Here is a 23,289-nt window from a genome sequence, read left to right on the forward strand (position 1 = left end):
AAAAGTAACTGCCGATTATCACCACAGAAATTAAATAAGGAGAACATTCTTAAGCACATGGTTGGTTGAATTTTCCACTTGGTTTGAAAGGTTTGGAATTATGGGTTATCTAAAGTGGACACTAAATAACAGAACAGCATAACATATGTTTGCCCACTCTGTCATACAATTACTTCAAATTCAGTAAGTATGTAAACATCAGACTTCAGCATAATTTTGACAGAGGAAATGAAACTAGCAAACAGAGTGTGCACTTTAGGGTCTGGACAGGGGCAGTGGATAAGGCAGTGAGTTGCCCCACTGCTCCTGAGATGCTCTGCATAACTTTGAAGAAAACAGAAGTGCTTTGAAGTTCAATAGGTTAAGATATTAATTACTTGATTTTTAATAACAGGGTAATATAAAACACTGCAGAAAATGCCTGTAATATTGGCAGGAGAAATACTGAACTAAAGCCAATTCTGAGCTGCAGGAAATGGATTCAGTTACACTAACTTCAGGGTTAGTGTATCTAATCGCACTGGGCCTGAAATCATCCAGAAATCTTTGGCATTGCTTATGGTGGTAATAGTTTTGTTGTATAATTAATAGGATTTAATTCATAATCATGAATCATACGAAATATTTTGTATTGCTATGAACCAAATTGCTTTCTACAGTAAGTCTGATTTACTTGCCAAAACAGAAAGATTTAACATGGATTTAATCTTCAGTTAATAATGTATGTTGGTGCTAATAAGTAAATTTAGTATCTGTTTTCATCCGAATTTATTTTAATGTAATATCCATGATTAACCTGAAGACTCAACCCAGTTCCTTTTATATCAGGAAAAGTGAAATACTGGTTAGTGTTGAGCAAGCTGTAAGTTGACCAATGGCACAAAAGCTGAGCAGTGGCACAGGGGCAATGTAGACCTTTCATATACTTCTGCATTAAGAACAAAAAGTGAATCAAAGAAGCAGAAAAGCCACACTCTCTGGCTGCCAGCTTACAGCGCTCGAATTGGCCCCACCTTTAAAGACATCTCTCCCTCATTCACTTCATAGGAATCAGGAACATCTCTTAGCCAGATGATTGTACCTCTGAGCTAGCTCCATTCTGGAAGTGGGCCAACTTCTTCACCCCCAAAAAAAGACCTTAAAATTGTCTCTTTTGCCTCCCTTGTGTGAGCACATTCAGGCTGCCCTTACGATAGCTGAATTATAGACCCATAGAACCATAGGACTTCTCACATTGGAAGGGACCTCAAAGAATCATCTGTTCTAACATTTTCTGGGGAGCCTAGACAAAATCATCTAGGATCCTGTCCAATCACATCTTGAAAACCTGCAACAGTGGGACTCCACCACACATTTGGAAGACTGTTTTTTCAGTGAGTGACTGTTCTTATTGCAGAAAGTTTCTTTCTTCTATTGAAATGAAACCTCTCCTGATGAAACTTCCACACACTGCTGCTCCATCCTCCATCCTCTCCATCCTCTTTTTAGAGACTTTTAAGTACAAGAAAACTGTGACGAGGTTACCCTCAAGTCTTCGTTTCTCCAGGGAGAAAAGAACTACTTCCTTCAGGTCTTTCGTCACAGGGCAGGTTCTCCAGCCTTTTGGTGGTCTTCATTGCCCTCCTTTGGACACTCTTCAGTCTTTCTGGTTTTAATTTTGGGGGCCAGAACTGGACACATTAATCTTGGTGTGGCCTGACAAGCACTAAGTAGATCAGGATGATCATGTCTCTATGTCTGCTAGCAATGCCCCATGGGCACAGCCCAGGATCTGATTAGCCTTTGTTGCCACAGCAGCAGTCTGCTGACTCATGTTGACCTGCTTGTTCACCAGGATTCTCAGATCCCTTTCAGCAGCCTTGGTCCTCAGCCTAGCCTGTATGGAGCTATTCAGTCTGACCCAGCTGCAGGACTTTAAGATATATCTGTGCTAAAATCTATGTTAAACTCCATGAAGCTCCATGAAGGATCCTTTTTCAGCCTGCCCAGGTCACTTTCTAAGATGTTCTGTCCCCATCATCACCCAGTTTAGGCTCATCAGCGAACTTGTTGACAGTGCTTTCAGTCTCATCTTCCAAGTCATTTGTGAAGATGCTGAACAGTGTGGGGTCCAGTATGAATCCCTGGAGGACTCCATGTGTGACATGCTGCCAGCCTGACTAAAAACTGTTGATCACCACTCTCTGAGTGTGGCCTGTGAGCCAATTTCCTCCCCATCTTGCAGGCCACACATTCAATCTGTACCTTGTAAGAACTATTCCTTGAGTTGGTACTTTCATGGCCCCACATTATGGCTCTACTCCTCTTTGCCACAACAGCTCATCACCAATTACCATGACGTGATGTCCTTGCACTTCCTCAGTGCCCTAGTTGTTTTGCTAATATTAGAATAACTTGTTCTGCTAGAATTAGAAGAATTTTTCAGCTTTTCCAAGTTTCCACCTCTTTTCATAAAGTGAGTCTTCTGACTCAAGTGATATTACTGAGTATGACAACTCTTTTTTGAAAATACTTCAAATAAATGCAAACCTACTTCTTCACTGTATACTCTGTGTCGATGGTGCTGATGAGAATAAACTACATACAGATTATGAAAAAGTAGCAAGATTAGAGTGGTACTCCCTAATTAATGAGCTAAGAGTGGAAGAGTCATGGAAATTCCTTTCCTAACTTCTGGTAGGATTAATCATCCTTTCTTTTTTACTGCTAGAAATGCTTATATATGCAAAATTCTGACTTAAGTAATAGTTTTAATCAATTGCTTCTATTCCTTATACTAAAAGTGTAATTTGTTCTTTATCTATTCCTTTTCAGAATGTCATCCTAGTAATTCTAATTCATCAGCTATGAAGTGTAACTGGAAACCACAGCAAATGACGCTGTTGCGGCATGACATTGCAGAAAGCATTCTTATATTTTTGCTCCCTTTTTTATCAGGTGTTTGAAAAGAAATTTTTTGTGTTCTGTCAGAATGTTTTAAAGTCTACTAAAGATCTGTGAGACAACTATAGAGAAAACTAATGCAAAATTCCATACAGAATAATTTATTTCGTAAGAAAAAAAAGAATGACAAAATAATTTACCTGTAAGTTTGCAGTGTCATGTAGAGATTATATGTATTTAGGTTTACTTCATTTTCTATTTAGTAACACACTAAATTCACTAAATTGCCTACATTGTATTTTTGTATTATTCCTTATAGCAGGATTTCTTTTCAAAGGCCAGTGGTAGAGTACAACATTCTTACCAGTTTTCCAGCAAGATCTGGTTTTGCAAATTCATCATATTCTGATGGTCATGCGAAATGTAAATCAAAGCAGAGAACCTATTTTCTGAAGGTATTTCAGCAATCAGGCTGTGAATCTTGACTGGTGTTAGATTACTGCACAGTAATACACTATTTCCTAATTACAGAACTGCAAAATAATCTAACTGATAGGAAATGGCACATATAAACATCCATCAAAGTGATTTGATATTTGGATCCAGCTGACATAAAAAATTAATATAATATGAAGTATTCTTGATGCTGTATGTATAAATAGTATAAATTGATCAAAACAAATGTTAAGAAGAGCATGACAGCTAGATACTTTTCTTGATTGTTTTGACAATCTCATTATTATTTCAGTGGAATTACATGTTTTCATGCTTTCAGCATGTGATGTGTGTCAGTTGCAGGACTCCTAACACCAAATCAAATTTAAAAACAATAACCTACAGAAGATTTGACTGCCAAGTTTTTACAGTGTTCTTCAGTCAATTATTTCTTTTTTTTAATCACTTGAGTTCACCAATCTAGTGCTTTTAGTTTAATTATTAACCCATGAAACTTGATTACGCAATATCCACACAGACATTTATTCGTCCAACTTAGTACTATTTTAGGACTTCATGTAAAAAAATGGCAGCCTATAATCAATTTGAAAGTGCCTTCTCTATCATAGGTTTCTTCTGCAATTGAGACACCCTTTCTTTAAATTCAGCTGGTCTAGTAAAAGGTGGTCCTGGTCTAGGGGGCTTGGAACCAGATGATCTTTAAGGCCCCTTCAACCCAAAACATTCTATGATTCTATGAATGTGAGACTTACCATCTTTAAAATACAATTGAGATATAAACATATCCAAACTAGGTTCATCTTAAGATTTTTCTGTCAGATGAGTATCTGGCAAGTCAATACTTAAAAGTAACTTTTATCAGTTTTATTTATTTTTTAGGACAAATAGATGACCTTCTAAGAAGATGAAGTGGTAAAATTATAATGTTATTCTAATATGGTTACAATTGGGATTACTCTTTTATGCAATAATGGGGTAGCTTTCTGATATAGTACTGTTTTCCAAGAGATGTAGAAAATAACCAGAAAAGGGCATTATTGCTTCAGAATAGGTATTCACAAAGGGAGTTGTGATTATAATAGTATTAATTTATGCTTGACCTTCTAATCTGCAGACAGAGATGAAGTCAATCAAGAAAGAAAAACTGGAGTGTAATGCTATACTGTCTCTAAGACAGTGATTTCCATTTTTTGGAGTACATGCTTGAAAGAAAACTGAAACTGTTTCCAAGAACCTCTCTTAAAAATGTACTTTTGGGCAGTCCTGTCCTGCAACCCAAGTGAAGTTTGATTTTTTCTGACCTTTTACACTCTTAGGTTACTTCCTGACCTTTTTGGAACCAGTAAACAATATCACTGTAGTCCAGGGGCAAACAGCAATCCTCCACTGCAAGGTAGCAGGAAATCCATCTCCAAATGTCAGATGGCTGAAAAACGATGCTCCAGTGGTTCAGGAGCCAAGACGGATCATCATCAGAAAAACAGATTATGGTTCTCGTCTGAGAATCCAAGATCTGGATACCACAGACACAGGATACTATCAGTGTGTGGCTTCAAATGGGATGAAGACAATAACTGCAACAGGAGTGTTGTTTGTAAGGCTTGGTGAGTTCCTACTTTTATAATTACTCAGCTTTATAGACTAAGTATTAGTTTTCACAATAGCATAAGGAGAAATGAATTTGACGTTTTAAGAATAATTCTCAACATGAAAGGAAATAAATAAATCCACTGACTGGGGCCTCTCCCCCGGTGCAAAACTTCTTGGTTGAACTTGATACTCACTTATTGGTAATAAAATAAATACAGATGGAAAGGTCTGTAAATATGTAGTGAAGAAAAAAATCTAAAGGCATACCAGAATAAAATACAAAAAGATAACATTTCATTGCCTGGACTGCTGAACTCAGTCTGTGAAAAAAAAAAAAAGTGAAGAGAAAAATAAGAAGCCATTTTCTACATGATGTTCATAGTGCTGGGCCCATCCTTGCAAAATATGACATCTGTACTGCTATGTGAAGCCTGGCCTCAAATTCTGCCCTTTGACAGCTGAAGGTGCACCACTCCTTTCAAGAAGTACTTATATTGCATTTTGAAGACTTAATCATCCAGCCTGAAAAGCAAGGTTTTATTTAGTTTGCTTCTGAAGCAATGAGGAAAATAATTCTAGAGATACTTTCTTAAAATTTCTTTTTGATTTTTGTGATGAAACTAGCGAACTCCACAGTTTACTTTGTAGTGATTCATTAAGCACTGGGTATTGGACCTTGTTCCTACTGTAACAAAGGTTAAGAGCATGCCCTTGTCATGTCATAAACTCCCATAGCAAGGCTCAGGTGGGGCTTATTAGGAGGTAAGTGGTGCGTTAAGATAACACATTGTCTTTTTAGCAGCCTGGTTTTTTACAGTGGGAGATATTTTCTAACAAAAATTAAGTTCACTCAAGTGGCTGCTTGAGCAGACAGAAGATTCATGTGATTTTTATTTGTGGCTTTGAAAATGGCGATATATAATTATGTGCAGGAACGCAGAGGGTTTTGCTTGAATCTTAAGACAAACCTTCTTTAAAGAGACGGTTTCCTTTAGATTGCTATTGACTTTTTTTATGCTGTTGTACTTGAGCCAAAGTTGCCAGCAATGTTTGTCTGTTTTATGTTTACAGGTCCAACAAACAGTCCAAATCACAATCTTCAGTAAGTACTTTTTTAGAAAATTACTTAATGCAGTCGCACAATTTTGTTCTGTAAGAATTTAGTTCATAAACTCAGTAAACACTGCCTGCAAACACAGTGTGATTGCTAAAAATACTTAATTTGCTTGAAAAGTCACAGAATGGATGAAGCTTTTTCAGACAGGGATAACATTGTATTATGGTGGGGTTTGGTTTGATCAAATTTTCTTCAGCAACTTCTGCTTGCTTATTTTATATTTTTGACAAGCAAAATACCACAAAGTCATGATGTTTGAACAGTACTTGTTTACAGGGCAAGTATGGGCTGGAAGAGTGGATAAAAATGAATGGATAAAGTGCTTATGTTGCTGCAGCTGTAAATTAACCCCTATTATATTATTAGAACTTGACAAACCAAATAAAACAAGACTAGAATGTCTTTCAATAGCTAGGTAAAACCTCTGTTTGCTATTGTCATTTGACTGGTTGTGATTCGGTGATATTTGTTATCTGCCTGGGCTCACTTGCTGATGCAAAAGGATGAAAATAGAGCAGTTATGTTTCATTGTCGTTGCTTTATGTGTTAGCTTTAATTTAAATACTTTGTATTGTATGATTTCTTGAAACAGATTCTGCAGTTGACTATCAATGGAGTAAAGAACGCAGTCTGAAGCCTTTTGATGTGTTAATGGCATAAAGTTAGTGTTGGTGATGGACTAATTAAAAATAAGAGTAAAAGCAAATTTGTAAAGACATGTGGATGCTTTTCAGAAGTACATTATTGATGAGTGTTTGTGATTCAGTGCTCCAGGCCAGGCTGAATGGAGCCTTGGGTGACATGGTCTAGTGTGAGCTGTCCCTGCCCATGGCAGAGGAGTTGGTAATAGATGATCTTAAGTTCTATTCCAACCCAAACCATTCTATGATTCTGTGATCTCTGAACTCCCAGCACCTTGAGTGGAAGCACTTAAATAGCTGCAGTGGCCTGACCACTAATCCACCCATCTTGCATGTACTTCAGTCAGTCATGTTACATATATAAAAATACTAGCACACGGTACACATTCTTGTATTTTATATATGCAGAAAGTGAAATGATTTTAAAGGATTTTAACATTATAGGGATTTAATAAGTTTTCTTATTTTTGTTATAATTGATGGCTAACTATTGAAGATTAAAAACAGCTGTTCATGACATAGTACAAGAAAAAAAAAAAAATCATTTTTGTAACCACCAAAATCTTAGCTCAGATCTTACAGCACTTTGAAAAACCGTCATGCACCTGATCTACAAAAGGGAAAAATAGCAAGATACCAGGAAGCTGCCTGATCTTTTACAAGATAGGAAGGAAAAGACTTCTACAAGAGACAGCAAACGGAAATATACATAATGAAGTACTGAGCGGAAGTTCAGAGAACAGTTCTCAAATGCAACTGAATATCTAGTAACCTCCGAGTACGATGTGAAAAACTGGGAACCAAATTTTACATATATTTACTTTTTTTTTTAATTGAGTAAAAATCTGATTTCTTTTGGTTTCCCTAACATTTCTTCTCCTGTACTTAACATCAACTTATTAATATAATATTTCAGAAATATCAACATAAATTTTTAAAAAATCCAACTGATGAAGTGGAAAGAAATGTACTGTGTGACACATACTTCTTAATTAAATGCTCCCCCAAGAAGTGGAAGTGAATTAAGGTTCCTGAGCCATCTTTCTTTCTGATTTTGCTTGGGTTTTGCCTTGACTATTCAACCTTTGTTGGTTTTGAGCTATAAGTTAAAAGAAAGATAGAACAACTAAAAAATCCTGTCATTTGGATTACAACACCTCTAAATCAGTCTTGTACCAATGGTGTTGGTGGTAGACCTGGAAGCAGTACCATCATTGTTTTGGACCTGCCATTAAAAGGTGAAGAGTACACTGCTGACAGATTTTTATTTTTTTTTTTTGTTCCCCTCAGTATTCAACAGATTAAAGGAAAAACTGAAACTTGAGAAAAACAAGCTCAGGTCAAAGGTCAAGCGCAAAGTCATGAGGGACTTACCACATGAGGTCCAGGAGCTTCCAGGGATTACAGATCTTTGCCTTATTGCATGCCTGATCCTGTTTCAATTTTTTTTTATCTTTCCTACTTAATAACATCTTCATCTTCATCTTTCCAATATTCCCATCCTTCCTTTTGATACTGCCTTTCTTTTCTTTCTCTTCTTATGCTCACAATTGTCCCCATGTTTCTCTGTTCCATGCCCACCACCTAGTCCTTCAAATAAAATAATTTGGCAGTATTATTTTTTACTTTTCAGAAACTGATCATGATTTTTTTACCTGAATATTTTGGTAACATTATGCAGGTCAATTTGTAAGCCAGGGAAGAGGAAAAAGACAAAAGAAATACCTAAGTGCTTGGAAGGAGTCCACATGGAACAAAAGGTTCTTTATTTTTGCTGGCTGCACAGCACAGTTTTGCATTGAGCCACCTGAGAGCTGTTTCTCCTGGCATTAGTGCTTCCAAAAAGACACACTTCAGCAGAAGTGCTGAAACCTAAAACCATTGTAACTTGGTTTAAAATTATACTTAAATGAATTATTATGGGATAAAAAACATTACCTATGTAGACACCATCTAGCAAGGTATTTTTATGCAGTCCACGTGTTCTGCTGCGGATTTCTAGAAACTGTCCACAATTAAAGATTGTCAGAGCTCAGATGTGCATTATGCAGTCAAACTTGCCAGCGCAAAAAAGGGCCTTGACCTTCAGATAGTGAAGTTGCGACATTTCCACAAAAATCTGGAAGTAAAAGTTTTCAACCAAATACTTCGTCTTAATCTGGTGTAGATTCTTTTGAGAGGATGAAGAGGTCTTTATTTTCTGTGAAGGTCTGTACCTGTAAAAATTTGTACATATTTTTCTGTAGAAATGGGGATATACAATCCATCCTAATTATTAATCAGAAGTATAAAAATTATTGAATGAATTAATAGCTAGTACAAATTTATTTACAAAAGAAACAGAATCAAAATACAGTCAGAAAACTAGCATTTAACCAGCCTTTGCTGTCCAAAACCTGTGCTATTAGAGGACTTTTCTACTAGAGAACAAGCCAGCTGGTTAAGTAATTTCTGTCATTGCACAATGCTATTACCTTTTATTTCATTACTTTTATTAGCTTTTTACCTTCTAAAGAGAAACATGCTGTCTGTTCAGGAAGGTATGAGTGAGTGGAAACAAACAGCAAGGGGTTGGAACTAGATGATCTTAAGGTCCTTTCCAACCCTAACTATTCTGTGATTTTATAAATAAGTAGCAAATAACAGAGAATATTTTTAGTATGATTTAAAATTAAGCAGCAGGTGTTTATCTCTTGGAGTCAAGCATAGGTGGGCCAAAACAGTTGTCTTCCTCTTTAGAGGTGTTCCTCCTACAAGATAATGTTATTTTAATAGACTGTGTGTTCTCTAGTCTAATGTATATTTGTTTTGAACAATTAGATTGAATTTTACCCATGGGGCAAATTCCTGGTTTGAAACCTTTTAAAGTTCTCATTAAGGCTGTGACTACAGTGGTGCCACCTTGAAAGGAACTTGAGATAGAAGATGTCTGACAGTTTGTTGTCTCTGAGGCTTCTGGAAAATCTGATGAGTGATGAAGGCACAACAGTACAGGCAGGAAACAGTAGCTATAAACTCAGCCTTTGCCAAGTGTGGATGTATAAAACTGGCTCTGTTGCCAGTGCTTCACTTTTCCCCACATGAGTTTTCTGCAGTCTGCTCAGGATGCCAGGAGGTGGACATTCCAGAGCCCTCTGCAGGGGAATTTCACTTCCTAAGAAACTTTGAGAAGTCCCTGATTTATCAAACTCTGACTAAAATCAGTTTTGGATTTGCAGTCACAGATACCTATACATGCTGGACTCTTAAAAGGAGAAATAGGTGGGAAGAAACACCATCATCACATAGAAATTGTCATTACTTTGGGGAGAAATTTTTGAGGTATTAATCATAAATCATAAATTTGCGTGCTCTCATGCCTTATTTTCTTCAAGTGATTTGGGACAACAGGTAAAATGTTAAAATTCAATCCATTGAATAAAAGTGATGAAACAATTGTAGTTGGGAAAATAACAGTTCTTTCAAACAATGGGAAACAGAATGTCTAAAAACCAGTAACATGCCTGAGTTAAAACTCTGGTGAGGAATCCTGAATTTGGGGTGGGCAATTTATTCTCTATGGGTTTGCATATGTCATAGCTTTTATCGCATAGCCAAAGCACATCTCTTCTGTGATCCCAAAGGGGCAACTTCTGCATGATGTGACAGCTACTTACACAGCTTTATGACGGGGGCAAATTATTTTCATCATGACAAATCTTCACATAAATATAAGATGGAGAAAGGTATATAGAGCCTTGGGAAAGAGGCTGGAAAGGAGTGGGCCATCAGAGCACCTCACCTGGAGTTCACTTTCCTGAACAAGGCTGGGGTCTTCCAGGTAAAAGACAGTATCTGTGGGGGAAAAGAGTTTTGTAAACTGGATTTGTCTGGCAAACCAAAGGTACTCAAGATCATGTTAAAAAGGAAGAATACCTATGGTCAAACAGCAGCACCACTTGCATCTTCATCCTGTCCTCAGGTGGTGTGGCAAATACTCTTTAAGTCTCACTGCAGTTCAGCCGCTGATAACAACGCTTTTAATCTTGTAAGGTTACAAGGTTATTTTAAAGTTCACATAAACAGATGTTTAGATAACCAATACAAGGTTGCTTCAACTCAGGAGTTACAGTGTTTATTCAGGCCCATGAGGACCAGGTGTTCAGTGATCAGCCTCCTCCAGAATGACATGCACACCTTTTGTTTCAACAAAACATACACTTGGCTGAGCTGACCATATTTGAAGTGTACATACTTTTTCTAAGATATTTGTGGTAACATGCTGAAATTACAGAATAAGCACATACTTTGCATTCTGTTTTCCTGTTTTAATCAAGGAAGAAGAAGGATTTTGTGATTAAAACACTGGACCATAATTTTAGAGGTCTGGATTCAATTTCTTGCTGTGTGCCTGTCTCCATGTGTGATTGCAGCAAGTGTTTAACCTTTGTCTCTCCATGTTTTGTACATCAAATGGAGATGGTCAGTCTTGGGAATTTTTTGCCTTCCCCTATTACGGGATCAGATTGTTTCAAAATGTTTAGGGTACATTCTCTCTCCCCATAAAGCATGGAATGTTATTCCTATTTTATGAGTGAGGAATTGAGGCACAGATTATCTTGGGCTGGTCTACATTAAACAGCATGTGTTTGCCTTGGCAGATTTCCTGGCTCCCTGACAATCCAATCTGGGGATCTGGCTGGAACATGTTACAATTCCCTCCTAGCCCCTGTGTGTCAGTTTCCTTTTTTCTTTCAAGGTTGAGGGCAGAAGGAGCTGTATTTCACCCTGGTGTGGGGCTGGGGCTCCTTTCAGGGAATTTCGATCCACAATCTCAGATCTGATTCTGGGTCCATTGGTTTAAGTGTCCTTTGACAGTCACTCAGTCTGAGACAGGATATTTGCAGAGGAACAAGAGAACTGAAACCAAGTCTGTACTAAATCGTTTTACATGCTCTTTTCTCTATTGCGTATTTTAGAGAGCAGTTTTTTGGTACAGTGCCTGTTTTTACCCTACCTGTGTATGATGCAGCTTAGTGTGCCTCATAAGTATATAGTGTCACAAATAATAAGTAACTGAAAATTATACTCTGGTCTGTCCAGCACAGTAGAGTACACTCAGAGGAAGCTGACCCTCTGTCTTGTAATGGAATCTGTGGAAATTTTATCCTAATCTTACTTTTGTATTTCAAAAATTACAATTTTTCTCATTAAACCCTCAGACTATGTGTAATTCAAGGCAGAATTAAAGAGCAGTGGAAGTATTGGTTTTGGTTGCTTTGAACCACAACAGATCCCAGCTTCGTCCCATAGTGCATTATTTCTTCAGCTTTAAACTTGCACTTAAATCTTTTCTAATCACTACTGAATAAATGACGATGTCTAATGCATTTTGTGTTTAGCGACAGAAGTAGAAATTCAGTGTGCTTACAAAATTGACTACTTTTAAAAGCCAGATGAGTATTTAAACTAATATGCACAGCATCTTGAAGTAGACCCAAGTGTCTGTATGCCTGCAATGTGTTATCTGGGGAAACCGTTGCAAGTGGTAGTTTTTTCTTTTCCTTCACAGGAAGGGAGAACAAAGGAAAGAAGCTGACAGGGAATACAGAAAAAAGGATATTAATTTGTTTCTATTTGTTGCGCTCACTAATCTATATTATTCAGAAAGCCCAAAACCCAAAGGGAAGCCAAACATTTGCAAAAATGATTGAACTTTTTTTTTTTTCTTTGTGCTACTGAATAAATTGAATGCCCCTGTGACTTACGCTGTAATGCAGCTACTTTGCACTGCTTTACTGAGCCCGGCTGTAAAGACAAGAAAGCAGCCCTATGGGACTTACCTGCTCTTTGGCAAGGTTTCCAAATACCTTAAGAAGTGATTAGTTACACTTCTGTCTACTCTTACAGTTAAGCTAATTTAAGGTTACATGTGAAGAACCACCTTCCCACTTGTGAGAAGCAGTACTATCAAGCAACTTTTAAATGGGTTGGATCAAGCAGTGTAATGAATGCAATGCTTACCATTTTGCATTTACATATAGGGTTACAGCAGGCAGTACATCAAAGCACAGAACACTTTCTTTCCTATGAGTTCTGTTTTCCAGAATTTACAAATATAGCTTGTAGGTGGATATTAAAGGAAATTGATGGTTTCCATACTGGAGAATTTCCCTACAGCCTGTATGCTGGGAGAGCCTTCTTCCTCCTCTGCAGAGCAGTGGTTAGGTTTTTGATAGCCAGCAGACTATCATATCAGCAACCTGTAAGGTGCGACTTTGAGATGTGAGTGTATGGCAAAGAGCCTGATACGGCTCTGACTTACAAATATGTGACCCCAATGTGCCCTTTTCCAGCAAAATCTGTGGAGATTAATTGCAAGGACTCTGGTATCTTGAGAGCCAAAAAGACCCTTTATTCAAGATTACAACAATTATATACGTAACAATTCTGTTCACCCACCCACGGCTACAATGCAATTGGTTAATCGCTGCTGTTCACACATACAACACAAACTTTCAATTGGTTGGTTGGTCTCTTGTCACCTTCCTCTCTTTTCCAAGTTCCTCCCTTTACGCCCTGCCCACACTCTTGTTGTTCAGTCCCTCCCAGGTCAGCTCACTAAAGAGTCAAGGTCGCTCAGCATGCTCTGATCAAGCTCAAAACCCCTCTTCAGCTACATCTCCCCCTTTTTGTTTTTCTAAAAACACTTGTTTGACCATTTTGCTAACATGCGTTGTAGACAGCTCAACAAACATGGAACAATCATTAAAATACAAATAACAATGAACAACAGTATAAGGCCTGCCTTGATCAAAAATACAAACCATGCTCCAAGTCCTAGACAGCTAAGCCAATTCCCTAATCCAAAAAATCCATCATTTACTTGCAATTTGTTTACTCCTTTTTTCAGATCTTGAACAGCTTTATGAGTAGATTCTGAATGGTCTGACAGGTTCATGCAGCACATACATACCTTTGAAATCTTCACAGCCATGACCTTGTGCTAACAATAAAAAGTCAATGGCGGCCCTGTTTTGTAAAATGTCATGTGGGACAGAACCAACATCCATCAGTAAGCTGCTTAAGGCAATCAACATTGCATTCATTTGTTTAGCTAGCCAACAGCCTAATTTGTTTAATGTTCCCAATGTTTTCCCTGCTGTTACACCAGGGGCAAAAAGGAAGCTGCCCACCGTTCTCCCAAATTCCAAAAGTCAACATTATCATTGCATTCCAAATTGAATGCATGCACACTCCGCTTTCCTTGACTAGGAGGATGATGCTGTAAAATAATAGATGTGTTTGGGGTTAATAAGGTTAGTCTTCCTAAGCTACATGGGTCCCCTTTTAAATGTGAGGGAATTGCTGACCATGCCTGATCCCCACAAATAAAAATCATTCCTGGGGGTAAAGCTATAGGGATATTAGTAGAACAGGATATATTGAAGTATAATTGCACCAAGCGCTGCTATTTTTATATACTGCTAAGCTGGAATTAACACTCCATACCAAAGCTTGATTCGTCCGTGAATAATTGAAAAACACACAATAGTCCATTTTTACAGACCCTAATAGTTCTAATTCTTGAGGCTCCAGTGTGGCCTTAGGCAGGTGGCATCCACCCATCCCAGTGATCAGCCCTGTCATCCCCACTCCAGGCCGCAGGCTGGCTTGGTGCTGGCCAGTTCTCCAATGGGATTCTTACAAGGCACGTAGAAAAAGGATTTCCCAGTGAGGCAGTTGCAAGGCACAAAGAATCTTGGTGTGTTACATTGGCCAGGATAATCCGTACGTTAGTTTTCAGTTGAGGAGGAATCCACATTGAGTTCAGTGTCGGGAGCCAAAGCAGGCCGAACCACTCTCACAGGCATCCATCGAGGGCCATGATCTGTAGAAATACAAGCATACCCTCATTCCCAGGTTATTAAAGGAAAAGGTCCTTCCCATTTAAAAGTAACTGGAGATTTGACCCATACTTTCGGGTAAGATTTGGATAATATGCGTTCTGCACCACCACCAGGGAGATAAAGTGGCGAACAATAGCAGGGTTTTGTTGTCCCTCACTAAGGGCTATATGATTCAGCCTATATTCGGCTTTCAGAAGTTGTGCTTGGGGGGATTCCCCTTGCATTCCCCTTTTTTGTTTTTCTAAAACCATTTTTAGGGTTTGATGTGTGTGTTCAGTGATGGCCTGGCCTTGTGGTGAATGAGGGATGCCAGTAATATGTTTCATGCCCCAAAGACTAAGAAAAGTTTGGACAGAGGAACTAATATAACCGGGACCATTGTCTGTTTTGATTTGTTGTGGTATACCTAAAATGGCAACGGCTCCATGCCAATGTCATATAATATTTTGCCCTTTTTCTCCTGATTCTGTGGTAGACCAGATAGTATGAGAAAAGGTGTCGATAGAGACATGAACATAACATTGATGGCCAAATTCAGAAATGTGTGTGACGACTGATCGCCAAATTTGCAGGGCTTTTAGACCTCATGGGTTTTACGTCTATGTTAGGGGAGGTAGGAAAAGGCTGGCAATCAGAGCAGGTCTGGACAATGGTACAGGCTTCTGCCCAGGGCGCAAATTGTCATTTCAAGGAATGTGCTGACTGGTGGAAAAATGTATGTGATAGTCTGGCTTGCTCAGATCGGTTGGGTAGGGTGGTGGTTTGAAGCGCTGCTGTAAGGCATTGTCCTCTGCTATAAATCCAGGCAAACTGGTGTGACTATGGATGTGCAAAACATAATATGGTTGCGTTCGTTGATTGATTAATATCCAAAGCAACTTAATAGAATAAATTTGAATTCGTGGCTTCTTTTAGCCATGCGCGGTTGAGTCAAGATTCAACACCTGTGATATACTGTGAATCAGTGTCCAGATTCATTGGCCTACAGCAGTGTTGAAAAGCAGAACCAACAGCTGCTACTTCTACTGCTTGAGCTGATACCTGAACTATTTGTTCTTTGTGGTGCCATTCCCCATTTTCATGCCAGACTGTGACTGCTCTGCCTGTCTTTCCTGAGCCATCTGTAAAATAAGTTGGAGGACCCAGGACAAGTGCCTTCTGACATAAAATTGGGTGTATTAACTCAGTTTCAGTAATGAGAGTAAAAAACTTGTGTGGTTGGTGATGAAAGGTTAGTTCTCCTGAATAGTCTGAAAGAGATATTTGCAGCTCCTGTCTATTACTTAAGGCCCATGTAAGATACTGTTTTGTGAGGGGGACATATATATCGTATTTGGTTCTTCCCCTGTCAATTCAACTGTCCGTAAGTGTCCTCTGCATATAAGATGTTCACAAATTGTGACTATGGTCTTTGAACATTGATGGGGTAAGAATAACCATTCCAAAATGCTTAAAGGGTCATGGTTATTTTCTGGGAGCCACTGCGCTAACAGCCCCTTAAGGTGGCGTGTCCCCTGGAGGATATATAAAGTTACAGAGTGCTTTAGACTCATATGGTGAGCTGTTCTAGTTGTAATTAAGTCAGAAATAATAGTTAGGGTTTTCTTAGCCTCTGGAGTGAGTTGTCTTGGTGATGACTGATTAGCATCCCCTTTCAACGATGCAAACAGTGGAACCAATGTTTCATTACCAATGCCCAATAGTGTGCGCACCCAGCTGATAGAGCCGACTAATTTCTGTACATCATTTAGCATCCTGATGTTAACATTGAGATGAATTGATTGTGGTTGAATTGTCTTTACTAAAATTTTCCAGCCCAGCTATTTCCAGGGTGCTTGTCTCTATTTTTTCTGGGGCTATTATTAGCCCCTGTTCTTTCAAACAGATTTTAGTAAACTGAATCATGGACTCTAATTGTTGTGGCTCAGGGCCAGCCAAGAGAATATCACCCATATAATGATAGCAAATTAGTTGCGGAAAGTGTTGTCTTACTTTTTATAAAGTTGATGCTACATATAATTGACAGATTGTAGGACTATTTTTCATGCCCTGTGGAAGGACTGTCCAATGATACGTTCCACTGGGGCTTGTTGATTGATAGTACCGAAAATGCAAATCATGGGGCGTCTGCTTCATGGAGAGAGATGGTAAAGAAACAATCCTTTAAATCCATAACAACAATATCCCAATTTTCGGGTAACATTGTGGGAGACGGCATAGCCGGTTGACCTGCTCCCATGTCTTGGATTACTGCATTGAACGCACGCAAGTCATGCAGTAATCGCCATTTACCTGATTTCTTTTTGATCACAAAACCAGGAGTGTTCCATGGACTTGTGGTAAGAACAATATGATTTAATTGTAACTGTTCCTGTACCAACCCTCTTAATGCTTCGGCCTTTTCATGAGGTAGGGGCCACTGATCCACCCACACCAGTCATTCCATTAGCCATGTGAGTTTTATAGGCCGAAGGTGATCAGTGACCCCCTCTAAAAAGGTCGGGCACCCGCACTCAGAGTTACTCCCCACATACTCAATGCATCTCACCCCCACAGATTAAAAGAACAGTTGTCAATATAGGGACAAGCAGTTGCAACCCGCCCCTCCGGGTCAACTAGCTGCATCACTTCTGCACTCTGTCATGATGATGACATGCCTCTGATACCAGTCAGGTCTGTTTGTGATTGAACAGTGTTCCAAGTGCTTGGCCAAAAATGTGCCCCAATAACCGTGACATCCGCACCTGTATCAATTAACTCCTTAAGTTTGACTTGTGTTGGCTTACCCTTATTTTCTCGTAAGATACACTCTACCATAGGTCTATGTTTCTCCAATCCCTGTGCCCAATAAATAGCCGGTTTGTCTGTGGACCCAAATCCACCCGACCAACATGTTGCATCAGGATCTGCGTCAATAGTGTAGCCGTGGAAAAGGATTAGTTGGCAAATGCATTCCCCTCCCCGTACATGTACCGGAGGAGTTGCGGTCCAGACCATGGCTTGAATTTGGCCACAATAATCTGAATCAATAACACCTGGTAATACAAACAACCCTTGGAGCATCACACTTGATCGTCCTAAGAATAAGGCACTAAACCCATCCCCCAAAGGTCCTGTTAAGGCAAAAGGTAGTTTATGCACGGATGTGTTGGTTAGCGAGATGTCAGTGGCTGTGGGGAAGTCCACTCCAGCACTGCTGGAGGTGAAGGTTTGTAAACAGTCCAAGCTTGTCCCCAGCAAATACAGTTGTTTGGAACCATTTGTGTCGGGGTGCGGCTCCATCTCGTGCTCCGCTTCCCATTTCCCGAGAATGGTTCTCCCTTGTTATATTTAGAATGACATTGATTAGCATAATGACACCCTTTTTTGCATTGTGGGCATAGTCCAGGTTTATTCCCTTCAGCTCCTATTTGCTGTGGGCAGTCTCACCACAGTGAAAACAGTGTTTTTGATTAACTTGCAGGGCCGCTGCTAATGCTCCAGCAAAACTTTAATTTTGGTGATCAATGGAGCCTACATGATTGCAGGCTTCCAGCATGTCTATGATTGATGGATTTTTTAAAATTTGCAAAATGTTCTTACAGTCTGGATTCACATTTTCTATTGCCAAACTGAACAGCAGTGCCTCCTTAGTCACTTCGCGTTCTACCTGCTTACCTACTGCATGGTGAAGGTGATCAATAAACTGCATATATGGCTCATCTATGCCCTGCTGGATACTTGTAAATGCTTTTGACATCTTTCCCGTATCTGGAACCTTTAGCATAGCTTGGAGAGCTAAGTTGGCAGACTGCCGTAGAATTTCCAGAGCCAAACAGGCTTGCAGTTGTGGGGTTGCTACTGATGGTTCTCCCATAAGCTGTGGAATGCCCACCCCTACCAGAGGATCCCCCAACCACCGGCCCAAGTTTTCAATTGCTGCTGCGTCACAAGCTTCTTGCCAGTGCACCCTGAAGAGTGCCTTTTGCGTGGGTGTAAAAATTAAGTCAGCCAGAGCCAATGTATCAAAAGGAGTCATGAGTTCACCTTTCATGGCTGTTTGTAATAAGCTACGTGTAAAAGGCAATGCCAGGCCATATTGCATTATTTTTTTTCTAAGCTCCTTTACCAGCTCCCAGTGCATTGGCTCCCATGTGTTAGGTGCCTGATTACAAAAAACTATAGGGAATGTTAAATGCACCAGTTCTCCTTCAGCTGCAGCCTGGCGTTGAAGAGGGCCCCAGAGAGCAGCGCGATCATAGTCCCCTGTCTCGTCTATCGTTAACTGTTTCAACGTGGAAAAGACAGAGGCAGGACTGGCGGTCTGCGCAGATTCGACAGGCTCCAGAAAAGGGTCAGGGCTAGAGGCTTTAGTGGAAGCCGGTGCCCCCGCAGCAACAGGAGCTGCTGTAGATTTATGGGGGTCATCGGTATGATGATGAACCCGCTTCAATGCCTCATAAATTAAACGCCAAGCTGTCATTAACAGCACCGCTCTTTTATCCCCTCGAGAAGCAGCATCCCACAGCTTTTCCTTTGTTCTCAAATGTGTGACTGGAAGGCTGTAGCACAATCTGCGGTCAGCCCCTGCCCCTTTAACCAGGATAAAAGGGATCGAAATGCTTTTTCATCATATTTCACCCCTTGTTTGGCTAAGAGCTTTAACAATAAGGTGACAATTGACTTCTCCTCAGTCAAAAGCTGAGATCCCATCATCCTGACCGCTCACCTCAACGGTGATACATTATGTCCCCGGGTGGCAGCTCTCTGGTCCGCTGCTTGCTCATTTGGTCAGCTCTCCACCAGTGCTCTATCGTCCACACTTGTGCCCCATGTTGGGCGCCATTTGTGGGGATTAATTGCACGGACTCTGGTATCTTGAGAACCCAAAAGACCCTTTATTCAGAATTACAACAATTATATACATAACAATTCTGTTCACTCACCCAAGGCTACAATGCAATTGGTTAATTGCCGCTGTCCGCACATACAACACAAAGTTTCAATTGGTTGGTTGGTCTCTTGTCACCTTCCTCTCCTCCTTGCTCTCTTTTCCAAGTTCCTCCCTTTACGCCCTGCCTGCACTATTCTCGTTCCGGACCTCCTGCTCAAGGTCAGCTCACTAAAGAGTCAAGGTCACTCAGCATCCTCTGATCAAGCTCAAAACCCTCTTCACCTACAAATTCCAGATCACCAGCAGGTGCTCAGGTTTTGGGCAGCTCAGAGAAAAAAATTGTATTAAAGTACTAAACAATTTGCAAGTGAAATAATTGTTAATCCATTTCAGGATATATGTAAATTGACATTTACAGTAGTAATGGCCCTTGACCTTTTGGTGAGTAGCTACTGCAGCTGTTAGACATCCCTGATATAACCATCAATATTTAGTTTTTACTTCTTTCCTCCTTTCTTCCCTTCTCTCCTTCACTCAGTAGCTTAAATGGCTTTCAAAGTGTTTATTGCATGCCCTACAAAAGAACAGTTATATGACCCTGAGACTTCTTGTCAGCATTTGATAATACACTGAGTTTAATCAGAGTTCCTTAGGATGCTGAATAGCCTCCTAGTGTGTACTAGGAAAGGATGAACATTGTAGCTAGGCACAAAGAAAAGTAGTGAAAAGTAGGTAATTTAACAAAATGCGGTAATATTGTAACATCATGTCCTGGGTTCAGCAGTAGCAGTCATGTTTTTCCTTTGTGGTAGCTGGCGCAGTGCTGTGTTTTGACTTCCAGCCTGGGAACAGTGTTGGTGAAGCCGATGTTTTCGGTTGTTGCTAAGTGATGTTTACCCTGACCAAGGACTCTGTGAGGCTCATGCTCTGCCACGGAGGAGGGGAAGCTGTGAGGAAGCAGAGATGGGGAGCCTGACCCGGGCTAGCCAGGGAGGTATTCCATACCACAGCACGTCATGCCCGGGGTGGGGGGTAACTGGGAGTTACCCGGAAGGACACGGGCTTCCGGGTGGGACTCGTTTCTTGGCCGGTGGTATCGTATTCTCTTCCCTTGTTATTTTCCCTTATCATTGTTGTCGTTGGTGGTAGCAGTGGTGATTTGTGTTGTACATTGGTTGCTGGACTGTTCTTGTCTCAACCCATAGGAGTTGCACTCTTTCGATCCTCCTCCCCGTTCCTCTGGGAGCGGCGAAGGGGAGAGCCCCGGTGGGGGCCTCGATTGTTGTCAGCCCAGCACCACTCACTGGGAGTGAGTGAACAAGTTGACTGACTGGGTTTAAACCACGACACATCACATCATAGATCATTTCTTTCAATTTTAATGGCTTTAAGGTTAGTTTTTCTCTACTTTTGTATTATTTGTTATTTTTTGTTACTATGGTTAGTTTTTCCCTACATAGCTCACAGATGTGGTGGTGGCCTCTTCTTGGCTGGAGAGGCTTCATGGCTGCTGGTCTTCCTTTTAGGGGCTTGCCATTGCCTCCCAGTGGAGTGCTGCCAGTGCCAGCTGGGAGTAGAAGGCCCAGGCATGGCCTCCTCTGGCTGCTGCTGGGTGGCACTGGGAGCAGAGGGGTAGCTGCTGGGACGTCCACCAACGGCAGTGGATGAGGTGCTGGGAAGCTCATCCCTGGTGGATCTTGACGGGCTGCTGGAGGTCGCTGGGCTGGGGGTGAGATGCCCCTCTTGGGTGCCCTCCTGCTCTCTGGCAGCACGGGTGCCTTTCCCGTCCAGGCGATGGTTGGTGTCTGCTGCCAAACAGCGCAGTGCCAAACATCTCCAGATCGCGGTGGTACCAGGACTGCAAGGTCTGGAAGAGCACCGGCTGGTCTTGCAGAGAACTCAGCCAGTTTAGGGTCCAGAAGCCGACCATAGGACCCGTTGACACCACTTCTGCAGCCGCTGCTGGAAGTCACGGGTGGGTGTGTGACTGGCAGCTCTCCTCGCTGAACAACGGCTGATGATGCTTCAGATGGTGTGATGACATGCTCTATGTAGTCATCATCAGCCTGCACTGAGTGCAAGAGAGACTGGATCCTCCTCTTGCAGAAGGGGCACTTGGGCTTGATCTCAGCCCATCGCAGGATGCACTGGTAATAAAACTGGTGGAGGCATGGCATCACATAGCTTATGTCTTCCCAGCTGCCCAGGCAGATGGGACAGTGGTCCTCGAGCTCCATGGCCACAGGCTACAGTGGGCTGGAGGGAGCTGGTGATGTTAAGCTGCTCCCTGTCTCCTGTGCTGCAGCAGCGGGTGTTGTGCTAGGAAGAGAAGAGAGGCCACGGTCATTTGCTGGGAAGCAGGGGAGAAATGCCCAGGTCCTTCAAGAAGGAAACTGTCCCACCTCCCCAGGGTGAGGTGTCCCTGCACAGCTCACCTCTGCTGCTGCAAGCTCAGCTCTGGGGTGTCCTGGCTGCCTGAACCTGGCAGGGCCGGGAAAATCCTTCAATAGCTCTGGAGCTGAGCCCTGAGAGCTGCAAGTTGCAACTCACAGAGCACAACTCCAGGACCAAACCGCTGCTCGGTACACCAAGCCTCGTGAAGTCACTCAGCTGGTAGTGTGAGCATCTGCTGGCTGGGAGACTTGGCACCCACTTACAAGCAGTGGGGGCATCTGGTCGCAGCCCATCGCTAGGTGACATTATAGTCCATCCCTTGGAAACATCCCAGTCCATTCCTTGGTGATGACAGAAGCCACAGCTTGAGGTCTCAGAACCCATTGCTTGGTGATGTCACTGGCCATTGCTCAGGGATGTCACAACATCCATCCAACCCCATGCATCTGGGGTTACCGCAGCACCAAGGCCTACTTCTTACCTCCATGTCTCGTGTGCTAAGAATTGGTGTTTCACACCAGAAACTGCTGGTGTGTGTGGCTGAGGATGGTTCAGCACGGAGCAGAGAAGGCGTTGGGGCACCTCAGAGCATATCCTGGTCTCTATGGCTTAAGCATCAACACACTGGGGATAGGCTTTGCCCAGCACTGCCTGGTGGAAGGGTGAGAGATAATGGCAGCTCCTGAAACAAGAGGTTCAGGCTGGACATACGGAATCAAAACCAAAATCCATGTGAGAAAAACGAAGCACTGGAGTGGGCTGTCCAGAGAGACTGTGGCATCCCTAAGCTGGGAGGTTTTCAAGAAATGAGGGGCCACAGCAGAGAGCACAAGTGTCACCAGGCCAGGCCAGCCCAGGTGAGGATGGAATAAACTAGAATAGAGTAGTTCCAGCTGGACAGGGCCTGTAACAGTCATCTAGTCCCAATTGCCTGATCACTCCAGGGCTTACCAAAAGTTAAAGCATATTAAGGGCATTGTCTAAATGACTTTCTGAGGCACCGACAGGTGTGGGGCATCGACCACCACTCTAGGAAGCCTGTTCCAGTGTTTGACCACCTTCTCAGTAAAGAAATGCTTCTGAATGTCAAGCCAGAACCTCCCCGGATTCAGCTTTGAACCATTCCCATGTGCCCTGTCACTGTGTCTGGATCAGCACCTCCCTCTCCACTTCCCCTCTCCTCAGGAAGCTGCAGAAACCAACAAAGGCACTTCTTGGCCTCTTCCTCTCCAAACTAGATACACACAGAGGCCTCACAGGACATGTCTTCCAGCCCTTCCACCAGCTTTGTTGCTGTCCTCTCCACACATTCTTGTACCTCCACATCCTTTTCAAGTGTTGGGGCCCAGACCTGCACACCACACTCAAGGTGAAGCTGTGTCGATGCTGGATACAGCAGGATAATCACCTCTTTTGAGCACTGGTTGTGCTGTGTTTGATCCACCC

General features: G+C 41.5%; 1 protein-coding gene across 1 annotated transcript in view; it reads left to right on the plus strand.

The window, feature by feature from the left end:
- ROR2 (receptor tyrosine kinase like orphan receptor 2) overlaps nt 1–23,289 on the plus strand; it is a 164,207-nt gene that overhangs the window by 112,699 nt on the left and 28,219 nt on the right. Inside the window, exons 3-4 of the mRNA XM_057411231.1 lie at nt 4,656–4,943; nt 6,001–6,031. Of these exons, the coding sequence (XP_057267214.1) occupies nt 4,656–4,943; nt 6,001–6,031 (319 nt within the window). The remainder of the gene's footprint in view (nt 1–4,655; nt 4,944–6,000; nt 6,032–23,289) is intronic.

Source organism: Pezoporus wallicus, unplaced genomic scaffold (genome assembly GCF_028554395.1).
Source record: "Pezoporus wallicus isolate ANWC-B61680 ecotype Strahan unplaced genomic scaffold, APGP_CSIRO_Pwel_v1 contig_8185, whole genome shotgun sequence".
NCBI lineage: Eukaryota > Metazoa > Chordata > Aves > Psittaciformes > Psittacidae > Pezoporus > Pezoporus wallicus.